Raw genomic sequence first — 15,122 nt, 5'->3', positions numbered from 1 at the left:
GCCTTTGCCTCTCGTAATCTCTCCTCCTCCGTACGGGGGTCGGGATAAGTGGCTTTTTTCATTTGGGCGCGGGTGATCGCCAATACTTCTTTCTCACCAGTCTTCTCAGCGTTCTCAATGTTGAGGAGATTAACCCCTGCCTGCGGGCAATTTGCGTCCTCATGGTCGCCTGACCCACACCAATGGCAGAGGTGCTGAGGGGTGGCTTCCTTCGTGCAATCACGGGCGAAGTGCCCCCACTGATTACAGGCCCTACATTGGATAATTGGCCGGCCCTTGGCGTCATACTGGATACGGCTTCCGTTATTGTTATTGTTGCTATTCCTTCCGCCGTCGCGTCTGTTGTCTCGGTATCCTCCAGATGATGCCGTTGTGTTAGTATGTTGGCCGGTACCCGCTGGTGCGGATGTTGTGGCCTGCTCCGTGAACAACACCTGGTTCATTTGCGTACTTCGGGTTTTCATGTTGTATGGGCACTCCTTGGTGGAGTGTCCCATCACTTGGCAAATCTCGCAGAATGCCTTCTTTTGGCAAGTACCCTTTGTGTGCCCTTCCTCTTTGCACTCAGTGCACCATATGTCCCCTTCGTTCTGACCAGTGCTTCTCATTATTTTGAATTCTTTTCTCATTCGCTCCATGTCTTTCTGGAGCGCTTGCACCCGTTTGCCAGCCTCGTCATCGCTGCTGCTTTCCTGTGAAGAGTCATCATCCTCGGATGAGGATTTATTACTTTTCTTCTTCTTTGATGTTTTGTGTTCGCTCTCCAGGTCCATCGCCCTATTATAAGCGTCGTCATATGACGTCGGGGGTACAATTTTCATCTTCCTCCGTAGGGAGGATTTCAACCCTTCAACAAACCATCGTTTCTTCAATCCATCTGCGGGTTGGCTTTCCATTTTACCCAAGAGTTCTTTCAACCTCCGACTGTATGCCCGTACTGTCTCCCTGGTACCTTGTTTGGTACTGTATATCTCCGTTACAATTTCATTGTCATCATGGAGCAACTGAAACTCCCTCGTGAATTCCTTCTGTAGATTGGCCCACGTGGCCACTTTTTGCTTGTCCACATCAGAGTACCAATCTATGGCAACTCCTCGTAACGTGGCTAAGAACTGCTGTACCCAGTCATCCTGGTCTGTTACTCCGTTGGCGGACCAAATGGTTTCACATGTACGGCAGTGCCGTAAGGGGTCTTCCTTGCCCTCCCCTGTGAACTTTGGCAATTTTTGTTTACTCGCCATCCCACCGCTGGGTCTCGCTCCTCTAATTCCTTGTGTGCTTGTACCTGGCGATCCTCCGCCTCCTGCAACTGAACCTCCACTCGTGGGTCCTCCGAAAAAAGTTGCTGACACCGAACCAAACAAATTGCCTCCCGTACGGTACCCTTGTGCTCCCTCGGCACCTTCGGTCGTACCGTCACCTTCCGTTGTCTCCCTCCGGTTGTCCTCTGAAATGGACAAATTCTTTAGCAAGTCTCTGGTAGCGTCGATCAGGTTTAGACTTCGCCTTGTTTGTTCCACCAACTCTTCGCGGCTTCTTACCCTACGGTGGTATTCTGGCGAACTGTAGAGTTCTCCTTCGGCACCCTCCGTGACTCCTTCTGGCAGCCCTACAATAGTGTAGACAGTGTAGTTCTCTCCGTCTATCTTTGCCTCCGCAACCTCCGTGACACCTCCTGGGTTCACTTCGGGCAACCCCTCGGCCGGTCGTCCCTCGGCAAGCTGCCTTAGCCTACGCCTTCGTTCTATCTGCTGTCTGAGATTCAACGCGGTTTGTGCCACTTCCCATTCGTCACTCTGTATCTTTTTTTGTCCTTATTTAGTCTATCGGGCATAAGTCACTTCCATACACAGCAAACAGACGCCATGTACACAAAAAAACTTTTATTATTTTTATTTTTATTTTGCCTTTCGGCCACAATTTATATCAGCAGCGTGTCGGGATTATTACAAGGTTCAATTTCCTCCTGGCCTGGCGCCATCTCGTTCCGTTTCCCGTCGGCTGTTCTCTTCGTAGCGTTGCAGGATTTGTTGTCGTCGCTCTTCCTGGGCAATCTCCTCCAGGCGGGCCTGTTGTGCCAGCGATGCCTGTGCAAGCAACCGGGGGAGGTGGTTCATCAACCGGTTTACTGCCGGGCTAACCTCTAGCGCTGTCCACACGACACTTGGTGGGATTTCTGCCTCCGCCGCCTTTGGTCGGACGTAGGTCTAAATGGCTACCTGGAGCAAAATTGAAAATTCTCGTGTTGCCGTGTCTTCTCCTGTGTAAAGTTCTGTTCGGGCGTCATCGGCCTTTGGGTTTATTTCACCAACGGGTAGGCCCATTGTGTCTGTGCGCCATCCGTGTCTTCCGTTCCCGAGTACGTCTAGGCAGCGGCGCCAAATGTTTGCCCTCTTGGGTGAATAACTTAAGACATAAAGAACATAATGCAGACTAATGCCGTAAATATCAGACAAAGTATATCAGATGTTCTATTCATAAATATCAGACAAAGTATATCAGACTAATGCCGTAAATATCAGACAAAGTATATCAGACTAATGCCTACTAACTCTCTTTCCTTTGATACATTTCCAGGAGATTTTTCACAAATTTTCCTTTTCACTTTCGCTCCTTCAATATTTTGAAATAATTGTGAAAAATTTATAAGTTTGAAGATGTGTGGTCTTGAAGGCGTCTTAATTTGGGTCCCCAAACATTGTGTGGGTTGTTGCCCTTTGACCTTGCTGGGGGCTTTACTCCAAGATCTGATGAAGGTTGTTTCCCTGCAACCTTGCTAGGGGCTACCACACCCAGGCCCTTGCTTTTTTTTTGAAAGGTAAAATTTTTTGTGATATGACACTATGACATTCATTAAGCTCATTTTTCAATCTTTAAAATTAAAGAAAGCCTACTTATTACTTTTGTAAGTTTAATTTGATGTGTATTTTTTAATTTCATCTCACAAATTTATGTGTATTTTATTGTTCAGACCTTTTGTGGAGTTTGGTGAGCTTTTGCCAAGTAATCAAGTTTGAGTTAAATTAGGGTTTTCGGAGTACTGTTGAGTAACGAGCTTTTAAATTATGGCTTATTGAAACCAATAACTAAAATTTTAAATGAAAGTTAGGGATGTCTTGCATAATTCGCCATCCCACTGAATATATTTTTGGATTTATGGCTAGGGGTAGGACTGATATAATTTGCCCTCTCCCATGGCTGAGGCATAAACCTATGATTACTGAATAAAATAGGGTTTTAATACTAATCAGGTTCTGGATTTTATAGATAATTATTAAGGAGTTATGAATGTGGGATGGTAGTTACTCAAAAAGTGAATACATTTTTTTGGGGATCTAGTGAGCTTCTATGGGTAGCAAAATATTGTGCTTATACAGCATCTTTTTATGATATTGGCTCAATTATCCATGTTATTTCTAGCAAAAAATATATACCTGAAGGCTGAGATATAATTTCGATGGCAAGAGGTTGCCATTAAATAGATTCTTGGCCATGGAGATATCACCATATATTTGTGGTCTTGAACTTGTCTTGAAGACTAAGTCTATGTCTTGTTGAAGCCATAAAATTTCATGTTATGTACATTTGGATTAGGGAAGAGTCAATTGTGCAACATCTGTGTATGGTGGCACAGTTCTAGATAAAGAAAGTATCTATGTGCTATAATACTTAGTGCTTAAAGAAAATACTAGGAGATATAATTGGGTGGTCATCCTATTTTATAGTTCAATGATATTTTTTGTATTCGTTTGCAAAATATTTTAGAAGCAGACTTGCCCCGTGGCTACTATTCCACATGAGCCCCCCATTCATTGTCTAGGACCATTGCTTTGTACTTTGGGGGCTTCTTTTTATTAGATTACACTCTAAAAGTTGATTCTCAATGATTCTCTGGTAGCTTCAAAAGTTGTTTCAAGATATTATGTGTGAGGCGAATTGAGTCTCAAAAACATAATATGGTGTTTAAAAAATTAAAAGAGTTAAAAACTTAAAACATAATCTGATTAGATAAAATTTAAACTTAAAAAACAAAGTAGACGTGAAAAGCAAAATAAAAAATGTAGATTAAATTTTTAAGACTAAGTAAAGCTAAAAAAAAATATTTAAATTTCATAAATTTACAATTCAAACATCGAGGACCTGAAAATGGCTCGTGACATGTGACAATTGGTCACAAACATCTGAATCTTATCAACTTTAGTCTAGAGTTCTTTCATCCTCTGAAGTTGTGTGCTGAGCTTTTATCTGATGAAGCTGAGTTAGTGGATAGGACATGATGTCTAAAATGTGTGTTTGTTTCTTGCCTCATTCAACCCACTACAAATTTGCAGTTTTTAGTGTTGTTTGTTGTAAGTTGGAGAAGGTTTTGAGGGTCCATCACCTCAATGGATTGTTCGGCGATGATGTTTGCATCCTTCACTTGAATTGGAGAACATGACTCCTTTAGGATAAACTGCAACAACATTGATAATGGACCTATTTTACTATATTTCAATCCGTTAGAAACATACACCCCCATTTTGGCCTATGAATCTGTAATATGCTTTAATGCAAAATCTACTAACTTCCTTTCCTTGATCAAGAAAGTGGTGCATGTCTTTTTACAGCTAGGTCCTATATACCCAATAAATGCCTCATTTATATCCCCCTTACCATGTTGTGCTAGTATAGCGGTTTTATGAGTTTGAAAATAGCACCATTTGCATAATTACAACATGCAATGTGCTCATCAACATTGCCTTTCACCTCATTATGAATGCCCTTAATAATGGGTCTGCATATTTGTTTTGTTTTAGGATAAGGGGCTACCATCTTCTTCTAAACATGGGGTTGCAAGAAACAGATTTTTGGAAGCCACCATTGGCGTACTTGAGGATGGCCTCACAGGCGGTCTATGAGATCCTTTCTTGGCCAAAGGATTAGACTTTGATCTAGATTTCTTAGCTGAACTGTCTGCATCTTCTTGTTCTTTGATATGACAAGGCTTTGTCCCTTTGGCAAGCCATTTTTGGTTGGCATTGCACACAAGTGGGATTTCATGTGATTATAGGAGCTCTAATACTCATATTGACGATTGTTGCTGTGTCAAAGATAATCCCAGCCTACAGCAAGTTATTCAATCAACATCATGTGTTGCCAAAGCAGTGAAAAGTTGTTAAATATGAAATCCCTAGCTGATCCTTTGCCCACAGAGCTATAATTACCAGGCATTCTAGGCTATAATGCTATCCACATGTGAAATAAACAAATATCAGGAAAAACTACAGTAACATAACTGTAGGCTACCATTATTGCCTAACAAAATGAACAACAGATTAGAGAATGATATAAACTGTTTCTAAAAGAAACTCATGTGGAGCTTGGAAAGAAATTAAAAGAAACATTAAGGGGAAAAAACATATGTTGAATGAAGATTCTCGTTGATGCAAGTTCCTTGATCTTCCTAGAACCTATCCAATGCTCCCTGAGGCATAAGAATGATAAGGGCTTGACATTTGAACACAAAGAAAACTTGCTGCCTTGAGAAATAAACAGAAACAGTATTTTGGGCGAGTGAGGAATGGTATGTAGGAATATATATAGGCTTTTGTTTCGTGTGTTGTTAGTGAATTAGAAATCACATTTTGGGTTGGTTAGGGTTCGGCTAGGGTTTAGGTGTACTTGGCTGTATAGGATTTTGAAATATTTTAAAATTTCAATCCTCTCAATTTTTCTCCCTCTTTGACCTACTGTATCATGAAGAGGTCCAGAGAAATGTTATATATCTTAAAAGAGAAACTCCAGGGTTTTCTGTCTAACTGGTAGGACTGTAAATCTGTATGTTACGAGATTTCATGGATTGACCCTATGGACAGTGACAGTATAATCATGGGTCAATTTTTTTGGTATAATTCTGGCTTAAACTAGAATTACCACTGGAATTTGAAGATGAACTGTACTATGAAATATGAAGAGAAACATTTAATGGGTTTCTTGTTCTTCTTTCCTTTTCTCCTAAAAACATTGCAAAATTTTACTGCATATTATCTTTACTAGTGGTGTAATTTTAACATTGCTGGTTATTATGCAAAATAAGGTTGCTTTTTCTATGTAATTTTGGTTATCAACAAAATTTGTTAAACTGTAGTTTCTTTGTAATTAAAATCTATTTTTGCTTACGCATGCTTACATATTTTCTCTTTCAGTTCTACTTACGTCCTTATGCACGACTTGGTTTGGATCAATCTTCTGTTCCTAGTTTGCCCTCTGCATCTGATATAATTGGTGAGCTGGTATTAGAGATTCCCGAGATTGTGGATGCTTCCAAACAGATTGCCCAGATCTGGAATTCTGTTCCAGGAGAGCATAATGAATATCCTAATCACACTGAATTGCATGGTCCTACTTTTGTAGAAGAGCCTTGGATAACAGAAAGTACAAGCATATCTGAATTGGAATTGAAAGTAACAAATAATGGCGATGCCCAAAAGGAAACACAATTCAAACTCCCACTTGGAGTTAATGGTTGTAAGGGCACTGAAGCCATTCCTATGTGCTTAGAAGGTGTAAGCAGGGATGAGATGGAGATAGTCTTTTTGGGTACAGGCTCCTCTCAGCCATCAAAATATCGTAATGTCAGTTCTATCTTTGTAAACCTTTTTAGAAAGGGTGGTATACTTTTAGATTGTGGAGAGGGAACTTTGGCTCAACTGAAAAGGAGGTAAGCTGCTTATATAACATGCTCGAATAAAGAATAGATGTCATCTAAAATCTGTTGCTGAATTTTCTGTTGTGATTAGATTTTGATGAATTGCCACTGTGTATTTCAGATTTGGTGTTAATGGTGCTGATGATGTGATCAAATCTTTAAAGTGTATATGGATATCACATATTCATGCTGATCATCACACTGGAATTGCAAGGATACTGTCTGTGCGTAAGCATTTATTACAGAACAGATCTCATGAATCATTACTGGTGATTGGACCAAAGCCACTGAGGAGATTCTTGAATGCATACTCTAGGCTTGAGGACTTAAACATGCATTTCCTGGATTGTAGACAGACAATGAAGGATTCAATTGATATGTATGAACGAATATATGCTGATATGCAGGATGAGGTGGGCAGTGGTGAAAGTTCAGGATCTAAACAAGAGAATTCAGTTGTTAGCAATCTGGTTAGTTTAAAAACAGAAAACAGGGAAGCACCACATTCTATCCAGAGTCAAATGCAGAATTATGCACAAAGACTTGGAGTTCAAGATGGAACTGTATTGGATCTCGCAGGACTACATAAGCTGAAGAAAATTTTGTCTGAAGCTGGGATAGAGGTTTTACATAGTGTACCTGTTGTTCATTGCAGAGAAGCATTTGGTGTTGTCTTGCAAGCTATAAGAAGAAAGAATAATGTTAATGAAATAGTGCCAGGGTGGAAGCTTGTTTATTCTGGTGATACCAGGCCTTGCAAGAAGCTCAGGGATGCCGCTTTTGGGGCCACTGTACTGATACATGAGGTAAGTGCATTGAGTAGCTTCTCAACTACGCTCTTTAAAATTATATTCAGTTGGTTAAAATTCAACTATTCAAGTGATTTCTATCCTGAAAATTGTCACACTTTTCTTTCCAAAGGGGATGAGCTAGTGATAGCCTTGTTATTATCTAAAATCAAGGTTGTTCTGTTATTGCCTTTATTTGTCAGATGTGTTGGTTTATTGGTGTAGCAAATGTAGTTGATAAACAAACCTTACGGTTATCATCTTTGTGACCTGATTGTTTAGATATATCCAAGTTATCTAAAGCCATGGCTGTTCATTTATTGCCTTTAATCATCAGATGTGTTGGTTTGTTAGTGTACCAAATGTAGTTGATAATATGAAACTTATGGTTATATCTTCTTGACCTGATTGTTCAGATATATCCAAGTTATTATCCAAAGCCATGGCTGTTCATTTATTGCCTTTATTTGTCAGATGTATTGGTTTATGCTGTAGCAAATGTGGTTAATAATAAGAACCTCATGGTTATCATCTTCTTGACCTGATTGTTTAGACATATCCAAGTTATCATCTAAATCCAAGGCTGTTCATTTATTGCATTTATTTATCAGATGTATTGGTTTATTAGTGTAGAAAATATAGTTAATACTAATAGTATGAACCTTATGGTTATCATCTTCTTGACCTGATTGTTTAGATATATCTAAGTTATTATTATCTAAAACCAAGTCTGTTCATTTATTGCCTTTATTTGTCAGATGTGTTGGTTTATTAGTGTAGTAAATGTGGTCAATAAAATTCATCTTGTGGTTATCATCTTCTTGACCTGATTATTTAGAAATCTTTGGGAAGATAGTCTCCGTTAAGGTTATAAATGTTGTAGACAGTCTGCTGATAAATTTGTCTCAAGCCTCATTTGATCATGACTAGTTGTTTAGCACGTGTTAGCTGTTAATTCTATAGTAGCATTAGATGGCATTGATATGGTGTGACAAAAGTGTAAATGGAATTCAACTATCTGGGTTTAATACTGGAAATACTCAAGAAGTTGACAAAAACTTGGTAGCTAAAAACTGAAGTACTGATTATAGAAATAGAGAAAAATAAAAAAAATTAATTTTGCTATTTCATGTCAAATATAGTGCAGATAAAAATTAAACATATTGCATTATGAAACTGCTAATTATAAAAAAATGCATAAACTGTTCATTCACCCTGGAGGGTTTATGTAAAATAATGGCTTGTCATGAAATATTAGGGTGCTTTGTCATGGAATATGCCTACCATTCGACAGGAAACCCTGCTGTTTTAGAATTAAACCCTTATTAGGGTGTAATTTAAAAGAAAACGGGCAAACCCTTATAACGGTAACTGCAAAGAAAACACTCATTCTGGTTTAAATTTTAACTCGTACAGAAAATATATGCGAAGTAAGACTTGAAAGAAATTTGAAAATAATGCACAAAAAATTGTTTAGTATTCTGTATTTTTTTGCTTCTGAGTGTGAAAATGTACCAAGAAAAATTATGTATGGATAAAATAATATTATAGCTACATTGTGAAAAACTTGGGAAATGACACACAAAATGTGGCTGGGTCTGATTGCTCAGGGTTATTTGCATGTTTTTCGTGTGTAATGCTATTATGGTTAATTCTAATTACGTTAGTGCGCTAGGTTCCCAATAAAATTCATCAAGCAGAATATCCTTCTGATGAGTATTATAATATTTTAGTACTAACTGCTACTGCTGCTGAGAAAAACAATAGTGTTCATACCCAACAATTGAGAACATTAACTAGGAACCTTCAAAACTTAATTCGGTGTTGAAGTTTGAGCATAGGAGTTGGATGCCATATATCAGTTTTATTAAGAGAATCCTCCTTGTTAATTATGTCCTTTCACAGTTATCTACATCATTGCAGATATGCTGCATGTCCATTTGGCCTAGTTCGTTGTAGCCTCACTGATTTCATGAATGCCAGAGCAACTGAGGTGATTTTGTAGGAAAATCTGACGTCAAAATGCTTGGGATTAATTGCATGTTTTCAAGTGTTATTCTACTATGGTAAATTCTAATTACATTAACACACTAGATTAGCAATAAAATGCATCAAGCAGAATATATTTCTGATGACTATTCTAATATCTTAGTACTATGTGCTGCTACTGCTGCTGAGAAAAACACTAGTGTTCATGCTCGAAAAGTGAGAACATTAACTAGGAGCCTCTTGAAACTTAATTCTGTATTGAAGGGTGAGCATGGTAGTTGGATGTTATCTATTAGTCTTATGAGGAGAAATATTTTTGTTAATTATTTCATTTCATAGTTATCTGCATCATTGTAGATATGCTGCATGTCCACTTGGCCTAGTTCACTGTAGCCTCGCTGATTGCATGAATGTTAGACCGAGGTGATTTTGTAGGAAATTCTGATGTAATCAAAATGCTGTTGGATAAGAGTGATGAGGCGAAGCTGATGAAGTTAAGTGATACCTATGAAGTTGAATTGCTGCTATTGAAGTTTTTTCAGTTGTTGACAAAGTTAATAGACTATGCTCCCCCAAGTTTTTGGGATGAGGATGACAGAGGATGTGTTTTTGGGAGGTCATTTTTTAGAGGACGGTAGGGGATGGCTATCAAAAAAATTAGGGAAAAACTTAAAATATAAGGAAATTTCAATCTTCATATGATAACATTGATAAGGTATTCATTATAAAACCTTAATACATAACATTAGACTTGAATTGACAAAATTTGATTGCTTTCATTGTCATTGTGCATATATATTATATAAAATTATAACAAAATGCTGAAGGCTGCAAGTTTCAACTACAAAATGACTCAAACATAGAAAATATGCAGCTGTCCCTAATCAACATCTGGTAAAATTGCAATTTTTACTCCATAAATTTGGGATGAATCATTTCTTGGTTCACAGATTTGCATGCCTCAAATTTTGCAGTCTCCTATCTCTTTGCGTGTTTGTGCATCTTGACCTATTTACCTGCCGTTGATATCTGATCTGAGAAATTTGAAGTGGGTTCCCTTTTTTTTGAGTTTTTGGTGTTTAACAAATTCTCAAGTGTTTGTGGGACCTTTGTCTTTTAAGTAGGCCATGGGTGGATTTGGACCTATGTACTTTTGCTCTAAGTCTGGGGCTTCTAGGTTCCCTCAAAACCTCTACCTTCGCCCCTTTTAGTCTTTCACTTTGTTCCCTTGGGACCTAGGTTGACAAATGGACTTGGGATCAAGGGACTAAGTCCTTGGGTCTTTGGTCCTTCTGTGCTTTCCTTGTACCAAAGTTTTGTACCTTCCTAGAACCCCAAGACCCTCATTGCTCTTTGCCCCTCCCCTTGGAGCTTGGATCTTTGGGAGGATGTCAAAACTTGGCCAAGTTTGCCTCGACCCTTGCATCCTAAATCACTCTTCCACCTTGCTTTCTTGCTCCCTTTCCTTCCTCCTTTTCGAGCCTTGGGTTTGTAGAGGGACCTTGGACCTTGACACCTATTCCTTGATGCCAAGTCCTCCCTACGCGTAGTTTGTTCCCGACCCTTGTTTCCCTCATTCCCCTCGGAGCTCAAAATTCAGAGGAACCTATGATTTTGGCATTGCACCTTGATGCTGCATCCGGCTTGCGTCTGACACCCTTTGTGCTCTCTCCTTTGTGATCGTAGAGCCCTTCTGAGACTTGGTTCTTCAGACCACTGGAGCTGCGTGAGCCCAACACCTTTGCCCTTGGTCTTGTTTCCAGTTTCGCTATTTGCCCCGTATTTGTGTTTCCTCAGGGTTCCTAATCCTTGCTGACGCTTGACCTTCCCCTTGTGCTCTTCTTTTAAATCCTCAGGTCCCTTCAAGACCTAAGCCCTACTTTTCTTGATTTGATCCTAGGTTCCTTGATTCTTTCTTTCCCTCCCCCCTCATGCTTGTTGATGTTGCTCAAATGTGAGAAGAAAATGACTATGGATATTGGTGAGTGAGTTGAACTCTCTGACATGGTTCAAGATGTGTCAACAGCTTTGACATGGTTCCAAAGTTCAAGAGTTTGCCAAAAACCAAATACCTTGACAAAAGACACAAGGTTTTGTCATTAAATTATGGATGTCGTAAAGTTTGTGAACCTTGTGAAACCATGATCTGGTTTGTCCATTCAGAGAAAGTGTGACATAGTGAATAGATTGTAATTAAGGAGAGAAAATTAACTAAGTTTTGAATGTTGCAAGGTTTGATTAGAGCCCAAATCATTGGCAAAGGGTGGATGTCAGGGAGTTTCAAAGGGAGGATGTTGGGGTGTTTCGAGGTGTCATGTCCCCGCTATGACACCCCTATCCGCACCATTGATAATAAGAGAAAATTGTCTTGGAACAAGACTTCACTATTTTTTGTAAAACCTGATCATGCCCAGACTAACAGCGAGTGAAGGAATCATATCAATTATCTATCATACGACAATCTGGTTTGAAATTTCGACTTGAATAAGGCAGCAGTCTAGATATTACACGATCTCAACTTGATTAAAGATGCGATCCAGATATTACAATTATAATACAAAAGCTACAACTTAATAATGACAACTAAGATAAGTCGCTAACCATAATCTAGATTGTCACGACCCCACCATGAGCAGTAGATCACGATTTTCCTCAGGCAAAAGACTTGGGATGCAAATCGCAGTCAAAGACTTGGGCGACCAGCAACAAGGAAACGATAACCTTGTGTGGCAATAATAATCAATGCTCAGGCAGCGATAACAAACATAATTAATATTTCATAAGTTTACCAAAATACCTCACTTGTTGTCATGTTCCAGCCTCAAGAAAGGATCTGATCATGAGAACAAAAGATAAGATGCAAAGAGGCAATCTCCAGGCAGTAATCGAGAAAGGATGATCATCGATTGAGAAACAAAGTTAACGTGATTCAGATGGCAATGATTCCCTTGAAGGAACATTAATTAACACTAGTGCAACAGCAGCATAATAAACATGATTAACAACAGTTACAAGGGCACTTAAACAAACAATGATAATGAGACACGCCACCAAGAAGGGTGTGACTCTACCACAAGGATAGTAATCTCTAAAAGTTGCCTCTCTTCAAGAAACCACGAGGCTATAGAGGGCAGAGGAAGGAGTTCAGTAAGGGCATGTATCAATAAAAAATCACATCTTCAGATAGCAGTTTCAATCATCAGGAATCAATCCAATATATCTTCAGATCTTAGGATCATCAGCAAAAAGAAGTACAATCACGAGTACTCTGAAACATCTTCAGATTCAGATATAAACCTTGTTCTCAGCAGCAGCTTGAATTTCCATATTTATAATTGTGGTATGACTTATACTATAATATTGTCTTGGGGATCATTGTTACAGAATATGATATTACTGTTACTATTCCATATTGTTAATCTGCATATTTATAATATAGGATAGATGTAATGATTTCTTTAGAACTCCAACCAACCAGTCAATCCATTGTGGAGGGGAGATATGGTACATACAAGTAGGGCAAGTAGCCGAAGATCCATTTGGGTTAAGCAAGAGGTAAAATGACGGATGTGCTTCCATGCCCCTGAACTCCGAAGAATTAAGCAGGAGGCAGTATGGCGGTTGTACTTCCGTGTCCCTGAACTTGTTGGTAGGCTCAAACGTGCCTTATATGATCTCTCATGGGTGCTCCATAATGGTGATGAATTGTTTGGATGGAACTTCAAAGGCATCTATTGAATATCTTGAAAATTGTAACTCTATATGCACATTATTGAATTTTATGTTTATTTATTTTGTGATACTAACCTGGTTGCAGGCTCAAGATTAAGATACTAATTTGACAATATACATTCCAAGCATCATCCAAAACCTAATTAGGGAAAGTTAGGGCAAATTGAGTAAGGTTCCTGTAGGGGACATTACACAAGGTTTTTGAAATCCTTGAATCATTGATATGCTCAATGAATACCAAACGATTCTGACGTGGTTATAGATTCAACATAAGAAATGTCGAAGGGTTCGAAGGTTTTTGAATTTGCAGAACCTCCGACCTAGTTCAAATTTAGAGCAAGGCTCTAACAAGGGATAATGGGTGCATGAATCAAGAATTTGCTAATGCTGAGGGAGAAAAATGACAGAGATGTTGAAGGTTCTTGAACCCATTGAACATTTGACAAAGTTCGAGAAAGGTGAAAAGTTTTGAAATAAAAGATAAAATGAAAGACACCCAGTTTTAAAATGTAGAAAGGATGCCAAAAGGTATTTGTACTCTCATTGGATTGTTCCACCTGCTCTCATCTATCCCAAGATGTTTACAACCACTAGGGGTATTGGAGCGCTAACTTCTAGGGATTTTCCAGTAGATTTTGTGGGTGTTTACTCATGCAGGTACTTCAGATTTAATCACCAGGACATTTGTAGGCCCCAAGGAACATCTTTCTATGCATCGCAAGTACTCCTAGGTGCATTTTTAGGCTTGATTGAAGGAAAACAACCCCCATGAAGTATAGGCCTCTTTTTTTAATGTACCAATTAGAGAAATATCAAATTTATTATAGACTTCCACAAACTTCTTTGACCTATTAAGGAAAAGAAGGGTCTTCATTTGAGCAGGATGGAAAAAAGAAATCGACTATTTGTAACTATTTGTAATCTTTGAAGAGTGAGTGAGTAAAGGCAAAATCAACTTTGACTGTCTCCTTATGCATGGTATGCGTTTTCTTGATGTGTTGCTGATTAATTAGCCAACCATAAGATTGTAAAATTTTGGCAAAGCTGTTGTGGAGTGTCTTTAAAGAGAAATAAAAGGAATGTATGGGTGTGTTCAAGGATTACTAAGTAGATTTAATTAATATTCTACAAATATTTATTGTCTTTTAGAATGTATGTGTAAATCCTAATTTACTTCTGCATTATGGAAAACATAGGCAATTGTGAAGTCTTCATTAAGTTGCCACTATTGATTGCAATTGTTGCATGCTTGTGTATGAATTTAAAATTTTTGTTTCCCAATGGATACAAGCACTGATTTGCTACTGCTCCATCTCCCCACCATCTCAACACATTCAAAGCAAATTATTTTAAACATCTTGTGGTTTGTGGTTTTAGTAGTTTATTACACTGCCATGTTTAAATGCATGAAACATCACTAGGGGATACTTTGAAAAATTGAAAGGCATTTCATACAAATAGTTTGGCTGTCCATCTGCTTAATCAGGTTCTAAACCTCGAGTCCTTCAAACTAGCTTGTAGGCATGAAGTGACGACTGAAATATGGGTGTACTATGCAATGGGTATGGTTTGTGTCAGGGTGCATTTTTATCATTGTAGTGATATCTATTGCAGCATATTAGGGAACCCCACTTGGTTTAGTAAACCCAAAAGTGAAGGAGGTGTTGGTGCTGGTTTAGGGATTTGTGACTGACAACTTAGATTACCAACACCATCAACCTTCAGCTTATAAAAGTGATGATCTCCTTACTGTAGTTTTTAAATACATGGATGTGATATCAGCTACATAGATTGATGATATGAGTAACCCAAAAAATGCCATTTAGTGCTTAATTCTCTCTTATATGAACACTTTGTTACGAAAAAACCGTTATATAGCTGAATAGTCCTAACACCATACTTGATCAAAGTGAGGTTTTCCATCT

General features: G+C 38.6%; 1 protein-coding gene across 1 annotated transcript in view; it reads left to right on the top strand.

Annotated features, from left to right (window-relative positions):
- LOC131070424 (tRNase Z TRZ3, mitochondrial) overlaps positions 1 to 15,122 on the top strand; it is a 49,726-nt gene that overhangs the window by 12,093 nt on the left and 22,511 nt on the right. Inside the window, exons 10-11 of the mRNA XM_058005937.2 lie at positions 6,186 to 6,700; positions 6,810 to 7,494. Of these exons, the coding sequence (XP_057861920.2) occupies positions 6,186 to 6,700; positions 6,810 to 7,494 (1,200 nt within the window). The remainder of the gene's footprint in view (positions 1 to 6,185; positions 6,701 to 6,809; positions 7,495 to 15,122) is intronic.

This window comes from Cryptomeria japonica, chromosome 3 (assembly GCF_030272615.1).
Source record: "Cryptomeria japonica chromosome 3, Sugi_1.0, whole genome shotgun sequence".
NCBI lineage: Eukaryota > Viridiplantae > Streptophyta > Pinopsida > Cupressales > Cupressaceae > Cryptomeria > Cryptomeria japonica.
This window is presented reverse-complemented; position numbering and strand designations above follow the sequence as displayed.